The 17,247-nt window shown below is 41.4% G+C and overlaps 1 protein-coding gene across 2 annotated transcripts; it reads left to right on the forward strand.

Annotated features, from left to right (window-relative positions):
• Positions 1–369: 369 nt before the first annotated feature.
• xirp2b (xin actin binding repeat containing 2b) lies at positions 370–16,327 on the forward strand. Of its 2 annotated transcripts, none has more exons than XM_083908600.1 (9): positions 370–508; positions 2,375–2,541; positions 3,087–3,209; positions 3,643–3,735; positions 3,961–4,018; positions 4,117–4,208; positions 4,492–13,933; positions 14,667–14,797; positions 14,896–16,327. In XM_083908600.1, the coding sequence occupies exons 2-8, from the start codon at positions 2,491–2,493 to the stop codon at positions 14,756–14,758; spliced, it is 9,951 nt and encodes a 3,316-aa protein (XP_083764726.1). In that variant the 5' UTR covers positions 370–508; positions 2,375–2,490; the 3' UTR covers positions 14,759–14,797; positions 14,896–16,327. The 2 variants fall into 2 exon arrangements, with proteins under 2 accessions (XP_083764726.1, XP_083764727.1); XM_083908601.1 differs by having other exon boundaries at positions 2,375–2,478.
• Positions 16,328–17,247: the final 920 nt, after the last annotated feature.

Raw genomic sequence — 17,247 nt, forward strand, 5'->3', positions numbered from 1 at the left:
CAACACATTTCTACACATTCACTGTCAACTTTGCTGCTGCCCTACGTCCATTTTTTCATAGGCAGTGAATAATGAGAGATTGTGTTTTTAGTTTTTTTTGTGAACTTGGGTGGTAGCAGCTGCTGGGGTATGCAGTGCACTCTGATGGACGATGTGATGATGAAACCGGAGTGACTTGACTTATTAGTACACAAGCATCTGCAGAGGAGTCACAGGAAGTCTTTCCATATAGATTTTCAGGGGACTTGACATGGGTGGCACCGAGGCCTCGCTCTCTAAAAAAAAACAACCCAGGCATTTTTTTTGGATGTGGGCGGAGGGTCTAAAATAAAATCAGCTGTCACTGTCTGCTCGTTGGACAGAGATGAACACATAGTTCTGGAGCTGGTCTCCATCGCTGACTGGGATTTGCTTTTGGACTGGAAAGACCCTGCAGGCCAGGGGTGCAGTGGCCTTCTTGTGGGATTCTACCTGCTGAGCTTTTATTTTTTGATAACACTATATCCTGGTATGTAACACATACTCTGTGTGGTTGAAAACATATAAATATGTATATGTTTTTGGTGCTGTTGTATTAATAATTCTACATGCAAAAGGTAGTGGTGATACATTTCTTATCTGGAAGACTGACACTGAATATTTGATTCTACTCTCAAAATGTATTAACATTGTCCTCGTGTCAAATGCACAGCCACAAAAAATACAAGGACCAAATAAATCTTGCGTTAGGCCTGCTGGGAAATGAACTGTGACTGAAACACTAAATTAACTGAATTTTAGCTTGAGAGATTAGATTTATTTTATTAACTAATTCCAAGTAGATGGAGTTCTGAGCCGTTAAACTGTCTGAACCAAACCCAGTACCTCAAGGGATTATGTTGCTCTACTTCTACGAAATGAGGGAAGCTAAAGAGTAAATACACACTAATTCAAGTTTATCAATGCATGTTATCTAACAGCCTTTTTAAAAAAAACCCTGGCCTTCTAGTTGTCCTTTTTATTTCACTGAGAAACACAACCCTTCTTGGTTAAGTTTTAAATAGGCATGGTTTATTTTTGCAGGTGCATGGCGCCTAGATTACTTCACCTTCTTGTTATTCGAGCTCTCAACCCAACCTAATGTGTCACAAGAGAAGTCTCAGACTGTTGACAGATTTCTTTTGGCTACATCATTTTAGTTCCTACCACAATAATTTACAGTCTGTGCGTCTATGCCCTCAAGACCTGAACTGAGATCTGCTGCACTGCATGTTTGCCACTGGTTAAATTTCATAGCTGAAATCAAGATTTGAATTAAATGACACAAGTAACTGCTGAAATAAACCTGTCTAATTTTAGAGGTCGTCTAATAGGTTAAAATAGATTTTATTGGAGCTAAAACAGCCAGTAGGGGAAATGATGCACCAAAAGTTCTTATCAAAGGTGTGTTTGCCATGATATAAATCAGCAGTAAAGTAGGTTTTCAACTTAAAGAGGCGTATAAACTCTAGTTACTATAAAAACAATGGGATGTTTTGATTGGGATTTTTCGAGCCTTCTTAAGACTTTGTTGTGTTGTCTTGAAAAATAAATTTCAGTGATTAACCCAATCCCTTTGCTGCCAAGATATTACATGATTTTAGTTTGAATGTGGTTTCAAACAGAGTTAATTCTCCACAGAACAGAGTAATGGACACAAATGAATTTGTAACAGTACAAAAATGCCTTTTTAAAAAAGGCACACATAACATTTGTAAGGAAAACAAAAGCATAATTTTCTTCCACTCTGTCCCAGGCAAAAACTCTTATTTAGTCTAAATATGTCTAAACTAGAAAGGCAAATCTCAATCATGACAAAAAGTACTTCCTTAATGATCAGCTCGCACTTTAGTAATGATGAATAATATCGCTGATAAAAGTGCACACAAGCTCGGTGTAATCAAAGTGGACACTGACGAACACTAGTAGCACGTCTTCTTTAGTTTCAAGTGTTAATGTGCGAACCACAATCTTACCATCGCACATCATGACTGAACAAATGTCTCTTCCACAGCTCGCACAGCTTGAAATTTAAAAACATCATTTTCATAAATCTCCTGCATTAACTCAGTGTACGTCAGTGTGTTATTCGTTTAAATGATGTCTGACGAGACCATCACCTGCACTGTGGTACAACCATGAAAACATCTCTGTGGCTCTCAGTTTGTTGCCCATTTAAATATAAATTACACTAGCTCATGTTCAGAAGGCATTTGTTCTAAAATATTAAGCAGTTATAGCAGTAAAACATATACAGTTATGTTACGCTTTCATTGCATTTCTTTATGACACCAAATAGTGTGTGCTCACATAAGAACTATTGATTTTAACTGCGTATTGGTCATGTGTGTGGTAGCTGCTGGCAGCGCAGGTTTAACCAGGGCGGGACCTCCTGTAAGCTTTTCAACCAGAGGAACCGGATTCACTCTGTGGACTCAGAGGTCATCCCACTGACCAACTGTGAGTGAGGCCATGTACCAGGCAGCTGTGTCCAAGCGAGCCGACAACACCATCCACAGCGGGGTACTTTAGCTTGTGCATGGACATGTATTCTTTCAGCTGTAGCTACAGTACTTGCCAGAGTTGCCCGCACTTTGCATACTTTTATTGTTTATTATATTGGTTTGCTTGTTTTTCATTGTGTATGTCGTCATGTGGTTAAGTATCTTGTTGAAGTGCCACCATTATTGTTAGTGCTGTCATGCAGTTATTAGCATAGGAGATGACAGTTTTGCAGCTGGAAAAAGGAGGTCGGCAGTCTTACAAATACATGTATAAATAGAGGGGGAAACATGAGACCATCCATCATCACATGGCAGAATATAGGTTGCAGAAAGCATAAAATATTTTTTAGGTTTATCTTGAAAGGGCACTCGCAACTTGAAACTTTCACTTATTATTGAAGGCTGGCATCTGTGCAGTGAGAGAACCACACGTAGCATTAGCTGCACCATGCTTGACTGCCCCCTGTGCTGCGTGCACACCACATATAATAACCCACAAAGCATCTGTGTGACTTCAGATCGTGTAGAATCTGAGGCCGCTAATATGATTTCCTGCTTCGTTAGGTCATGGAGGAGTCAGAGGTCTGTTCCCTGCCGGTGGGAATTGTGAGGAAACAATTTGAGACCCAGGAAAGAGCAACGTCACAAAATGTAACCCAGTTCCATTTCCATCACAGAACTGTGCAGGTACACATGTTCAAAGGCGGTATGCAACTTCATCAGGCTGATACTAAGCATGAAAGAGATGACTGGTTAAATTATGTTGTTTTTACCTGACATTTTTTATATTTGCACTCTTCCATTCAGCTTGCATCGCAATATTAACACAACGGTTAATTTCTTTTTTTAAGCTCCATTCTTTGACTTAGTAAATAATTCACTATTTCGGGCTTTGGTTCGATGTGAGAACAGCTTATCACATGCTATGTCATCCTGCTTCCAACTGTGGTTAATCATTTCGAACATCACATCTGCATGGTATTCAGTCATGTACTATGAGGCTTTGGCTGCTGGGGTACTTGATGGTGGAGTACACACCGAGACAAGACAGGGGGATAATGTTTTTTTTTTGTGAGTGCTGCTTTGTGTGACACAGACACATTATTTCCCTGCGTCACAGGAAACATCAAACTCGGAGGTGACAGTCTCGAGCAGCAGCAGCAGTCACGTTGTCCCAGGCAGTCAGCATCTAGACTTCAACCAGGAGACCATGGTACTGAATATAACCTGTCACTTTGTGTGTAGACAGGCTTTGCTAATGAGCTCGACACTTACAACAAAACTGTAACAGATTGCAATCGGTCCAATTAGTGTAATTAATGTTTGTGTAGTATTTGTTGACATTTTGGCAGAATTTAAACACATGCCATTCAGTAAGAACGACAAGTTCAATCTTTCTACTAACTAAACATTTCTTACTTCCTTTAAATACACCCAGGTATCATACAGCAACAGTAACCTGGCATCTGGTTATGAAAACCATCAAAATGAAACAGGTATCTTGGTTTGTTTGTCTTTACATCATTTTAATTTTGCCAAAATAAAAGAAAGAGAAAGGCCTCTCTTTATTCTTTTGTCTATGCTGATTTTTTAGAAGAGGATGAGTTTCCCAGGTACACGACAAAGGAACTGAGGGATCGCTTTGAAAGAACAATAGAAGAAGCTGCTCCACAGAAACCAGTTAAGGTATGCTTTTTCCGTTCGATTGAGAAAGGCAACAACTGCACAAATAGAGGATATTCCATTTCAGGTATTTAAGTAATAAATATAAATGAAGACAATTTATTTAGTAGAAAAACAACAGAAGAGCAACAGGTGTATGTTTATAGTGCAGCCAAACTAATGTTAATTACAATAATACATCAATAATAATAGTAATTTATCTGTTGGTGAATATTTTATAATTTACATATTTCTCTGAAACTCTGAGTTTTTATTACCCATTAATATCATTTTTGTTCCTTAAAAGATCGGACGTGACATCAATCGAAGTAAGTGGTCCTCAAATGTGACGCAAAACAATGTAGTCACTTGTGAGGTCTATGAAGCATCTGGTACTGAATCAAAAGACACAGCAGCTGCAGTGATGGATTATGCGGACTTCCCACCCCCACCTGCCGAGGATTCTGACTATCTTCCACCCCCGCCTCCCGATTTACTCCAGATGCCATTAGAAGATCACGATATTCCAGACAGCCGTTACTCGCCTGAGCTTCCAGAGATGCCAAGTCCTATATACACTGTCAACAGAGATGCTCACATCAAGCAGAGGAGTATGAATGAGCTGAAACGTCTTTACAAACACATTCATCCTGAGGTTCGTAAGAATATTGAGAAAGAGTATTATAGTAACAACAATGAAACTGAGAACAACCAGTTTGAGAGCAAGGAGTACGTGTATGAGGATGACGGTGGAAGTCCTGATGAGATGAATGATGACGAGTATGGGGAGTGGGAAGAGGTTCTTCCTGGTGAGGTGCAGGCACTGCGCTGGAGGTTTGAGAATAAGCCGCTGGACACGATCAGAAATGAAACACCCGATGAGGATGATGACGTCAAGAAAATTGAACAGGAAATGATTCTTGGCAAAGATGTGAGACACACAGCTTGGATGTTTGAGACAAAGCCGATTGAGGAGCTGGGCTCACAAAACCCCAACTCAACAGAATATAAAAATAAATCGAACAAATTAGACAAAGGAGATGTCCGTGCTGCAGCATGGTTGTTTGAAACCCAGAGGATGGACACTCTCAACAAAATGCACAAGGAGGAGGATTTAACAAAAGAGCTTGTGTTCACAGAGGAGGATGAAAATGCCACCATTTACATGATTGACAACAAGTACATGGAAAGCCTTGGGCACACTGAGACCATTGATGAGAGCCACCTGCTGAGTCTGCGGGCCGTGCTGGAGGAAATTAATGAAGATGTGAAAACTGTGACAAGTACTTTTGACACTCAGTTTAAATGCATCATTATGGGTCAATCAAGCCAGATGTTAGAGGTAAAGTCGGTGCGCAAAATTGAAACGGAATTGGAAAACTCTATTGCCTCACGTTGGCTTTTCGATACTCAACCCCTGGACATGGCAAACAGAGAACCTACACCTTTAAAACTTGTGTGTAGTCTTTCCATGGAGGACAGCAACAAGGGAGACTGGGGCAGGTGGCTGTTTGAGATAAAGACTTTAAATTCTCTCAGTGAATGGGAATGCACAGAAATGGAGAAAAAGGAGATAGCTGGGGCTGATGTGCGCAAACATTGCCTTGTGTTTGAATCTCAGCCAATAGATTCTCTGAAGGATGAGTCCAACACCAGATCTCAGTGTGTTGAAGAAATTATTGGAGGCAATGTTAGATCTGCACGGAATTTTTTTGAAAGCAGCCCACAAGTAGCCAGAAAGAATTGCCCTGAGGTTGGAAAACTTAAAAAGGCAACAGTAAATGAAGAAGTAAAGGGGGACGTGCGTCACCAAAAGTGGCGCTTTGAGAGTCAACCTCTCGAGTACATAAGAGAGGAGAAGAAAGAGATTACACGAACTGTGAATATTGAGGACGACCTCACACAGGAGGATGGCACTAGCTGCAGGGCAGATGTCCGTAAGAATTGCTGGGTATTTGAGACGCAACCAATGGATTCCCTAAAAGATGATTCAAACGCACGGTCTTCGACAAAAGAGGAAATCATTGCAGGTAATGTGAGATCAGCCAGAGATTATTTTGAAACAATTCCATCTGATGAGTTGAAAGAGCTTGCAGAGGTGGGCAAACTTAAAAAAGCAGTAGCACCAGATGAGGAAAAGGGTGATGTCAGACATCAGAAATGGCGCTTTGAATGCCAACCCCTGGAACAGATTAGGGAGGAAAAGAAAGAAGTCATTCGAACAATCGACTTGGAAGAAATTGATAAAGTGGACGTCTCAAACTACAAGCAAATCTTTGAGAGCACAGATTTAACCACGAGAGATGAATCTCAAAAAATTCTCATAGAGGGTGTAACATCTGGCTCTGTCAGATCAAATAAAAACCTATTTGAGTCTACTCAACTTTATGCCATGGAAGACAGCTCAGGCCATATCCACGAGGTGAGAACAGTGCGGCGTGAAGAGGTGGTGAAAGGAGATGTGACAACCTGCAAGTGGATGTTTGAAACACGGCCAATAGACCAGTTTGATGAAAGCATGACTAAATACCAAATTATCAAGGGCATCTCCAAACAAGAAATAGAATCTGGTGATGTTAAAACGGCAAAGTGGTTGTTTGAAACACAGCCACTTGATGCGATTAAATACTTCAGCAATATTGAAGATGAAGAAAGTGTGGTCACATGTACAAATGGGGATATCATGAGGGGCGATGTGAAAACCTGTAAGTGGCTATTTGAGACAAAACCGATGGAGGATCTATATGAAAGAGTCGAATTAAAGGGTGACAGTGAATCTAAAGAAATGAGCAAGGGTGATGTCAAAACCTGCACATGGCTCTTTGAGACACAAGCACTTGATATGATCCATGATGAGTCAGAGACAGTGCTGAAGACATGCACAGTGAATCAAGAGGACATTACAGGAAAGGATGTAAGAACGGCTTGTTTTCTCTTTGAGACAGAGAAACTGGAGAACCTCATAGGAGAGGAGTCGGACTCTTTTAAGCGTGTCACGCAGATAGATATTGCATCAGGAGATGTGTCAAGGATGAAGTATGTTTTTGAAAACCAAACATCCGATATCATGACTTCTACATCCGAGGAAGTGATGCAAAAGCTCAAAAGAGTGCAGACCGAGGAAGTACAGAAAGGAAATGTGGGCACCTGCAAATGGCTCTTCGAAAACCAATCCATCGACGCAATACATGACATTCAAGAGGAATCTAAGAGCGGCCGCACAGTAAATGATGTACAAGGAGGAGATGTAGACAAGGGCCGTTTAATTTTTGAGACAAACTCACTGGATAAAATCCACGAGGAAACGGACACAGAACTGATGAAAATGCAAAGAATTGTTCGTGATAAAGATGAGAAGGGTGATGTCAGGAATTATACCATGATGTTTGAAACTCAGCCGCTGTATGCTATTCAGGACAAAGAGGGCCATTACCATGAGGTTACTACTGTCACAAGTGAAGAGGTAACAAGAGGAGATGTGTTGGGAACCCGGTGGTTGTTTGAAACCAAGCCTATTGATGCTATCAAGGACACAGACGAGGTTTACATAATCAAATCTGTCACACAACAGGATGTGCAAAAAGGAGACGTCACCTCCGCCAAGTGGAAATTTGAGACACAACCTCTTGATAGGATTGCCGAAGAGGAGAAGACTTTAATAAAAACTGTTGATGACATTCAAGGAGGCAATGTCAGAATGAATAAACATCGTTTTGAGTCGGACACCTTGTCAGAGGATTCTGTTAGAACAGTTAATGTGAGTGAAATACAAAAAGGTGATGTTAGGACTGCAAAATGGAGATTTGAAACACAGTCCATTGATAAAATAAGAAGCATGAGCTCTGAAAATCTGCTTGAAACTGTTAAAAAGGAGGAGGTCGCAAAGGGAGATGTCAAAAATTCAGTCTGGCTTTTTGAGAAAAATCCTCTTGACCACATCAAAGAGGCAGACGAGGATGAGGAAACAGTTGTCACTCAAGAGGAGATTCCCAAAGCGGATGTTAAGACAACAACATGGCTCTTTGAAAGTACACCATTTGATGACTTTAATGAGACAAAAATGGAAAAAACTGAGATTCTCGGCAAGAGCGTCAAGGGAACACTTGAGGAGCTTTATAGTCAGAAAATGGTGACGTCAAAGGGAATACTCATTGAAAGTGATGAAATTGGTGATGTTAGGATGGCAAAATATCAGCTTATGAATACGCAGGCCCCAGAGATTCAGCGAGAGGAAGTCATCAGAGGAGATCTACAGACTATTATGATGAATCTACTAAATAGACAGGAACGAAATGAGCAGCAGATAGTCATAGATTCAGAGGAGAAGGGTAATATTAGCACAACTGTGCAGCAGCTATTCAATCAAGAGAGAGACAGCAGTGTTGAAAGGGAGGAAATACTACGAGGTGACATTCAGGAAGCCATTAACAACCTTTTCAGTGCGGACAGTTTGGCAAAACATGGAATACTCATCCAAGAGGATGAAAAAGGAGATGTACAGATGACAATATATTCTCTTCTCAATCAGCAACAGAATGTTAATGTTGAAAAAGAAGACGTTGTGAGAGGTGATATAAAGCGGGCTCTACAGAGACTGTCCAGTGTAGACAAGACAGGCCAGGCAGTGAAAATAAAGGTGGATGACACTGAAAAAGGAAATGTTAACTTTTACTCCACATGCATTGAATCTGGTGCAATGGAGTATCTCAAACAGCTTCATTTAGGACCTGGTGATGACACATCCCCTGAGAGAGTAGAAAAAGAAAAAATTGTTGGAGGTGACATCAAGGGTACAAAACTCATCCTCAGTCATAATCAAATGCAAATTGAGCGCACAGTAGAGGATGTGATACCTGGTGATGTTCACAACGCAGTTAAAGTCTTCATGACGGAGCCAACTGTCTCATTTGAGAGACAAGAGGAGATCGTCAGGGGAGATTTAAGAGCTGCTCTGAATTCACTCTCTCAATCAGCAAATCAGACAGTTGTTGTGGAGAAAGAGGAGGTGGTAAAAGGCAATATACCAAAAGCTCTGCGATGTCTGGAGAAGTGTCAGAAGCGTTCCAAAGATGTGGAGAAGCCAGATATCATACCGGGAAATATCAAGGGGACCCTGAGATCTCTTGAGAAATCAGCAACATCAAAAGTTAAAGTTGACGTTGAGGAATTAGTTGCCGGAGATGTGAAGGCCTCGCTGAAATCTCTGGAGCTGGCAAAGCAAGCAGTGAGGGAAGTTGAAAAGGAGGAAATTGTGAGGGGTGATATTCACACAGCAATGCAAAACCTACAAGATGCTTCTCATGAAAGAATAACGTGTCAGCAGGAAATAGATGTGCAGGGAGACGTCAGAGGAACAATTCAGATCTTCATGGAGACTCCACCTTCACCAACGATGCAGAGGAGCTCAAGCCTCGAGGGTGAAGTGAAGGGTGATGTCAAGATGTCAATTAAATCATTATATGAGACACAGGAGCAAACTCAGCTGGAGAAAGAAGAAGTGATAAAGGGTGATGTTAAAGGCACTATTAAATCACTTATGGAGACAGCACAGCGTGAAACTCCCAAAGTCAGACTTGGATCACACAGAAGAGTCCGTGTCAAACAAAGCCCTCCCGTTAAAAATCTAAATGTTGATACACAGAGGAACATACAAAAGATAAAAACAGCTAAATCAGTTGAGACATCAAAAGTAAATAAATCCTCTAATGAAACTCAAACTGCTCGAGCCAAGTCAAGTACTGTGATGCAGTCTTCTCAACAATCGACAACTGTGGTGGAGCACAAAACCATAACCCAAAAGCATGACATCAAAACAGTAAAAACAGAGTTTCGTAATCTGAAATCTAGTTCAAAGGGAATGAAGAAAACAAAAGTGAAAACTGATGTTTACGTCTTACAATCACAAGTACCGGAGCCTGACCTGCCTCTTCCACCTCCACCTGTCATAGACACTGAGCTTCCTCCTCCTCCTCCTCCTCCCCCTCCTCCCACTGTTGATTCTGACATGGATCACCTTCCTCCTCCTCCTCCTCCCCCACCACTCACCAGTGAGCAGGACTTCCTCCCACCTCCTCCATCTCAACAAGAACTGGAGAGTCTGCCAGCACAGGCAATTCATCCAGCAAAAGCAAAGAAGATGACAGTCAAGAAAGTGAAGGCTCCTGCTTTACACCCTGTCCCCAAACTGGAGACTAAAGTGGACTTCAGTAAGACACAACAGATGAAAGCAACATCAGCTAAAGTCGTAGAAATAAGCCAAAACCAGTCAGCGATAACAACAACAACAACACATTCAAAGACCGTTTCATGTGAAATCCCTCCACTGCCTGAGTCACCACAGCTGTTAAAGAAAGTTTACGGCTCACCTGTAAGATTCACCCCTCCACCCTCTCCTCCTCCCTCCATGAGAGGGAAAATGAGTAAATTTAACACTCCTCTGATCAAAGCAGAAGAAAAGTTCCGGAAGCTGAAAGAGGAAAACACTCCCCCAACCACTCCAACTCCCACTTACATACATGACTCAGTTACCGCTGCTCTTGAAATGCTTTCCATAGAGCAGTCAAACAACAATATAGCAGACATCACACAGCAAAGAGCTGACATAACAGCTTTCAGTGTTGATTCAGACTGGCTGCTATATGATTTATCCAAGCATGCTGTTAATACCACCCACGACGGTGCCAGTCATGAGAAAATGTTCACAGATTCTTCGATTATGTCTACTGCTTCCCAGCAAATTGTCTCCAATGAGACGTCTAAAGTTATCTCGATTCAAAAGACATCATCTGCCTCAGCTGTGAGACAACACGTGCACACAACGCTACAGAAAACAGATTCCTTCAAACAGTCTGGTGCATCTGTCATTACTGATGAAGTTCATACCTCAAACACTGATGTTGCCAAAGCAGGAAGCATTACTGCAGATAGAAAGAAAGACTCACAAATTCAGACAACAAAGGGCCCCAACAGAGCTGAAGACAAAATGTTCGATCAAATAGTCAAACCTGAAATATCTGTCATTACTGAGGTGAATGTAAAATTTAGCACATCGCAGTCTGAGAGCAAGAAGACTACTGACAAAGCATCCAAATTACCAAATAACCTTCAGTCCTCAAAGAAAGAAAATGCCGGTTCAGATAAAAATGTAAAGGAGTCCAAATCACCACAGCGTGAAAGCAAAAAGAAAAATGATCACTCTCCTACAAAGAGTCAGGAGAGAGTTTCTGATCAGTCAGTGCAAATGACAGCAGCCAACACTGACAGTAAAACAGGCAAACCAAATCAAAAGGTGAAAAAGAACAACAAACAAGAAAAGCAACAAGAGGCGAAACTGTCTATTGAGAGTGAAAAACAGACCGTTTCAGAAGATCTAAAGGTGGAAACAACTGATACTAAAGTGATCCATGAATCTGAAGATGTAAAAGCTGAGTTACAGAGGATTAAGAAAGTTACTGCCTCACCTGCCAATACCTCAGCTCTTGCTGTTACTGATATTATAAGTGAAAGTCAACAAGAAACTCCAACTCCCCCAAAAAGGAAAAAGAAGTCGAAAAAGTCTAAAGGGAGTTCACCGCCGGGTCAAGGAAAAGACATTTCCATAGAATCAAAGTTAGTAGCTACAGAGATCAAGACGGTAATGCCTGAAAAATCCCATCAAACTCAGAACACGGTTGCAGTTTCCCAAATTCACAAAAGTAGAAAAGAAGAGCACATTCAAGTCATGAAAGAAGTCACTTTCACAGAAAGCAAAGAGCAGCGAAGTTCCCAGGAACAAAAAGGAGTTCAACAGCACATGAAGACATCGGAGAAGAGGAAAGGAAGGACGGTTATTCAGCAGAGCGTAGAGGAACCACAACAAGAAAGTAGGGCTGTCCCAATCACAGTGGCAGGCGAGTCAGAACAAAACAAGGTGGCCTCAACAGGGACAATCGAGGAATCTCTGCTTCAGAAAGAAATCTTCACAGAGATGCATGATTCAAAATATTTAAAGACTCTGCTCAATACCATCCCTGATTGGCTTATAAGTCCAGAGAGAAAATGTGAGCTGGAGGAGTCTGTGGTGGAAAGTGATGCACGTGAACATCAAGAAATGATCTCACATGTGATGACAGCAACAGAGCCTAAACTAGAAGATAATGAGACAGTGGAGAAGCACGAATGTGAGTCGGTGTCTGAGAAGGGCATTAGCGGTGGAGCCACACCAAGAATATCCAAGATCAGTATTGGTTCTGCCAAAATTGAGAACCAAACAATTAAAAATACATCGCAAGAAAAAAGAACGGAAGACATCAGTCAGTGCAAGCCTTTTGACTTCCGCACACTCTCACCATTACTGAGGATGCGTTCGCCATCGCCAACATTTATCACCATTGAATCCACACGAAGAACTGACTCACCCCAGAGGGTAACTCCCTCACCAACCCTGCTGCACCGGCCCCCCACACCTCCCACACCACCACCACGCAGGTGTGACACGCCAACATCGCGCCTCACCAGAATCACACCTTCCCCAACATTTGACAGAGCGGAAAATCTGGCTCGACTGAAAGACACGATGGCCAAGCTCTCACGTGGTCCCACCCCACCGCCGCTTCTCTCTCCACAGCAGATCTCGGAGAAGAAATCAGAGATCGTAGAATCACCGACATCATTCCATCGGCAAATCAAAATTGAGTCCCAGGTTTTGGAGTTTCCAGGGATGTCATTTGAAAGGCCCAAAGTGAGTTTATCTGAGGCACATGTAGAAGAAGAGCTCGCTAATATTTTACAAGCTTTGAACGCAAACGAGGCACAGAGCAAGGTTGAGAACCACTCGCTGTTGTTTCAAAATGATCCAGATCTCATTGATGATTCAGATATGTCAGAGCCATCAGCTGCGTCTGTCAAGGAAAAGAGAGAGTTTTTCGAAGAGGCGCAAAAGGCTGAAATTAAAAAGGCCTATGTGCGAAAGGAGCCTATTGCTATACCTGAGCGACTGGGCCCAGACCTGGAGGAGAGTGTTGCAGAAACTCTGGACAAAGAAAAGGATGAGCTTCCCAGGGCAGACCTGTCTGGTCTAGTAAACATATTTGAATCTCCACAAGAGAAAATGTATATCAAAAATGAGGTTATCCCACTCACAGGGTGGCTTCACAGTGATAACGAAAGCACAGATTGCGACAAAGAGAAAGTAGATGTCCTGGAAGAGGGAGTGCCAACTTTTGACATCCAAGCAATTAAGAATGTTTTTGAACTGGGTGAGCAAAGTTTCTGGTTCAGAGAGGAGGAAAAAGATCAGGAGGAGCCCAAGTCAAGCCTGAGTGAAACAACAGTCGACACTTCAAAGCTGGAAAGTCCTCAAGAGACTAAGGGAAGCTCACAGCAGAGCATAGATCTCCCTTTATTGAAATATGAGGCAGAAGCTGTGCCAGCAGAACCATCAGCCTTCTCTGGAGCCAACTCAATCACAGAACATTTCTCAGATGTTGACGAGTTTGGTAACCAGGTCATTGGATCGAGGACAGCTGTGACCATGCACTCTGAGAGCGTTTCAACTCAAAAGGCGCCGTTCTCCTACGCCGATGCAGTCAAACAAAAAACCTCGGCAGTGAGGCGAACGGAGACGTGTGATGAAGACGCCACTGAGAAGCTGCTGAGGAATTTCCACCAAACGTGGTCAGAGAGTGAGGCAGTTTTCAAAAGTCTCGGCTACACTGTGTCAGAGGAGTCAACGTCGCAGGTTGTGTCACAACAGACGATTTTCTCATCTGGTAAAAAAAAACTGCAGCATGAAACAACAACACAAATGGCATGGACTGTGGATGGTTTTGGTTTGGATACATTTGATTGTGGTGTGATATGAGCATTTAACTTTTTTTGTAAATATAGGAAAGTTCAGGTACTAAGAAATAATGGGTTTTTAACTATACCAGCAGGGCTGTGCAGTGGGATACAAGTGGGATACTGTTTGCAGCAAAAGGGAACATTAACATGCTTATAAAAGCTGTGCTATTATATTCGCTTTTTAACATCTCATGGTCATCATCATCAGCATGTTGAATTTCCTGTCAGTTATTTAAATGTTTTTACATTTTTGTGTTCAGGCTGATTTATCCTTTATCCTTGCAAACCTGGGTTTTTATGCTGCAAGGCTAACAGTGCTAGCCAATAAGCCGCCATGTGGCCCTGATATTAGAAACTGATCTAACTGGTCATGATGAGGAGCTGTCCACTGGCTGTCCAGACTGAAACCAGCATATAATGATGTTTTAGAGTAAATATACCAAAAATCTGACAAATGATATGAACTATTCCGTCAGCTGACAAATGCATGAGCATGCCATGGAACCTTTTGAATGCAAACATTATTTATTGTACGGCTTTGTATCAGTGAGATTAACTATCATGAAAACTGAACTAAATGATGTAGCTCATTGTTGCATTGTGCAGCAACCAAAAAGAAAAACAAAGTCCACATTCTGCATTTTTCTTTCTTTCTAATAGCCTCGAGTTCCGAAGTCGGAGCTCTGCGCGGTGTGTCGGAAGAGAACTTATCCAATGGATGCTCTGATAGTGGACAAAAAGAAGTACCATAAATCCTGTTTCTGCTGTGAGCACTGCAAAAATAAATTAAGGTAAACATGGCGCTCGTTCAAATAATTGTTCACACGAGATTATTTGTATTGATGATGCATTCTTACAAGACTTTTCCTTTTTTTTGTTCTCCCCGTAGCCTAGGAAATTATGTCTCTCTCCATGGACACTTCTACTGCCTGCACCATTACAAACAACTCCTCAAGTCCAAAGGGAACCACAATAATGGACTTGGGCAAAATCCTCCCTCAGGAAGTGGAGGTCCTATCCTCTCAGACGAGAAACTTGAATGGAGATATTCCATGAGCAGCATAAGTTCAGCGGACAAAACACTCAGCGGTGAAAACGAAATGACAAAATGCATCGATGAAAACAAACTGCACGGTAACAAAATATCTGTAGTCTGGCCTCCACAGGCCGATCCCCCAAAGAAAGCCTTTAAAATAGAAGAAGACATCCAGGTCACTAAACCTCTGTGGCCCCCTGCAGATAACTCCCCCAGGTCGCCCCAACAGCAACACAGAAAGGCTGTTCCCAGAAGTGTCCTTTGAAATATCCTCTCTAGTCAAAGAAATCCAAAGAAAAAGCACACGACTGTGAATAGACATGGAAATACTACCAAAGAAAATGTCCCGTTTAGGTACATTGAAGGAAGCGTTTGATGATGGACATGCAGTTAAGTGATTTAAAACAGGGAACAAGGCATGTAAGAAATGAAAGTAAATATATTGTAAATGTGTGGGGAAAAAAGCAGGTTGTAAAAGTAAAGTATTAGACGGATAGAAAGATGTGAAGAAGGTGTGGAAAATGGAAGTAGACATGAGATGGTGTGCCTTTAATTGATAGGGTTGTTATGTGTAATTTTCCATTCAGTTAATTTCCTTTTAGTAGTTTTTGTCATAATTAAATCTAATCTGGCAAATATATATATATATATTCAATTGTTAGAACATTTGTCATTTGACTTGTAAAACTAATTGTTTTTAGTTAAAGAGAGAAAATAAAGTCAAATTAAGAAGAAAATTATCAAATTAAGTAAAACTGACTATTTAAAGCTCACAAACCCCACACAGAGATGTAAGTAGTCTATCACCGTGTATTTTGATCCATTTTCTTTTTCACCACTTTTGTTTTTCCTAACATTAATTGGTTTATTGTACAATTCAGTCCATTTTTTGGCGATTACATGGAGCTGCTGTTCTTCTGATGTATTATTTTGTCAGGACTTTTATTTTTCAGCAGATCCAACATTTTTACATTTATCTTTTTTTTTTTTTTTTTTTTTTAGCACCTGGTGTGCAGACTACTAAAAGCGCATTGGAATTATTTTATTTATAATAATGAAAGTATATAATATAAACAAGTGGATTGGTGATAATAATGTTTGTTTTGGACATCTGTTTCCTATTTTGAAAAAACAACTATTTTGCAATGGATAATTGTATTTTTTTTTTTTTAGATTAGATGGTCATACCTTGCTTTATACAAGAGAATTCCTGATTTTGCCACATTGTCAGGCTGGTTTACTTTCTTTTATTGCTGATCCATGAGCAATAAAATGTTGAATTGTAGTGTTTCCTTTGTCTCTTTGAAAGCAAATGGTCCCCGTTTGAAGTATTTGCAGTAGGGTGTACTGTATGTGAATGTGAATCTGTGGCTGTGCTGCATGCGTTCATCCATATTAAACACAAAGAGCTGTCACAGAGGGTTGTCGGGGGGTGAATCTGATAGAATTCACCTGCAGCAGAGAGGGTCGGGTCAGCAGATCCCTTTCACACGGCCACTATAATCTCCGTTTGAAGCTAACCCGCACCTCTGCGGGGGGATTTAGAGCTCAGATTGCATGATGCTTTCACCAGGCAACTGACCGTGTAGCCACAGGCAACGTAAAAAGCAACATTTAAAAACAGCAGCAGAGGAAATCATATAAGTTTTACATTCATTTTAAAGTAGTTAAATGATCTAATGATGAATGTAGTGACTTGTCGTGTAACTGTGGAAACCTACATATTTTCTGATGATTTAATTTATTATAAAACAGGACTTTGCATATGTAAACTTGTAGTTATTGTTATGGGACAAAACAGAGTAACTATCCAAAAATAACGGTACAACTTGATCAATAAAGTGGCTTTAATTTGCGAGCATTAGGATCAATTTCAAAACAAAAATCCTGGAGTAATGGCAGGAAGAACACAATGGGGGGTCGATGATCCAAGTTGACAAACTTCAATAATGTGTGTGTCCACCATTAGCCTCACGCATAGCGGTAAAACGGCGACGCGTGGACATCACCAGGTTGTCGATCATGGCCTGGGGGATGTTGTCCCATTCCTCCTGCAGAGCCACTTGAAGTTGGCGGCCGTTCTGGGGAACTGGAAGTGGAACCCACTGGCGGACACGCCTATCCAGAACATCCCAAAGGTGTTCGATAGGTGACATGTCTGGTGAATACTGCATCATTCAGGTGTAACGCCCAACCCAGCACTCG

The sequence above is a fragment of the Microchirus variegatus genome (assembly GCF_963457635.1).
Source record: "Microchirus variegatus genome assembly, chromosome: 22".
Classification (NCBI taxonomy): domain Eukaryota; kingdom Metazoa; phylum Chordata; class Actinopteri; order Pleuronectiformes; family Soleidae; genus Microchirus; species Microchirus variegatus.

Bases quoted from the DNA above. Each gene is read 5' to 3' on its own strand.
- xirp2b (XM_083908600.1), top strand. From the start codon at position 2,491: ATGTACCAGGCAGCTGTGTCCAAGCGAGCCGACAACACCATCCACAGC. The intron at 3,210-3,642 runs GTACACATGTTC...CCTGCGTCACAG, and splicing joins TCCATCACAGAACTGTGCAG to GAAACATCAAACTCGGAGGT. The intron at 3,736-3,960 runs GTACTGAATATA...AAATACACCCAG, and splicing joins ACTTCAACCAGGAGACCATG to GTATCATACAGCAACAGTAA.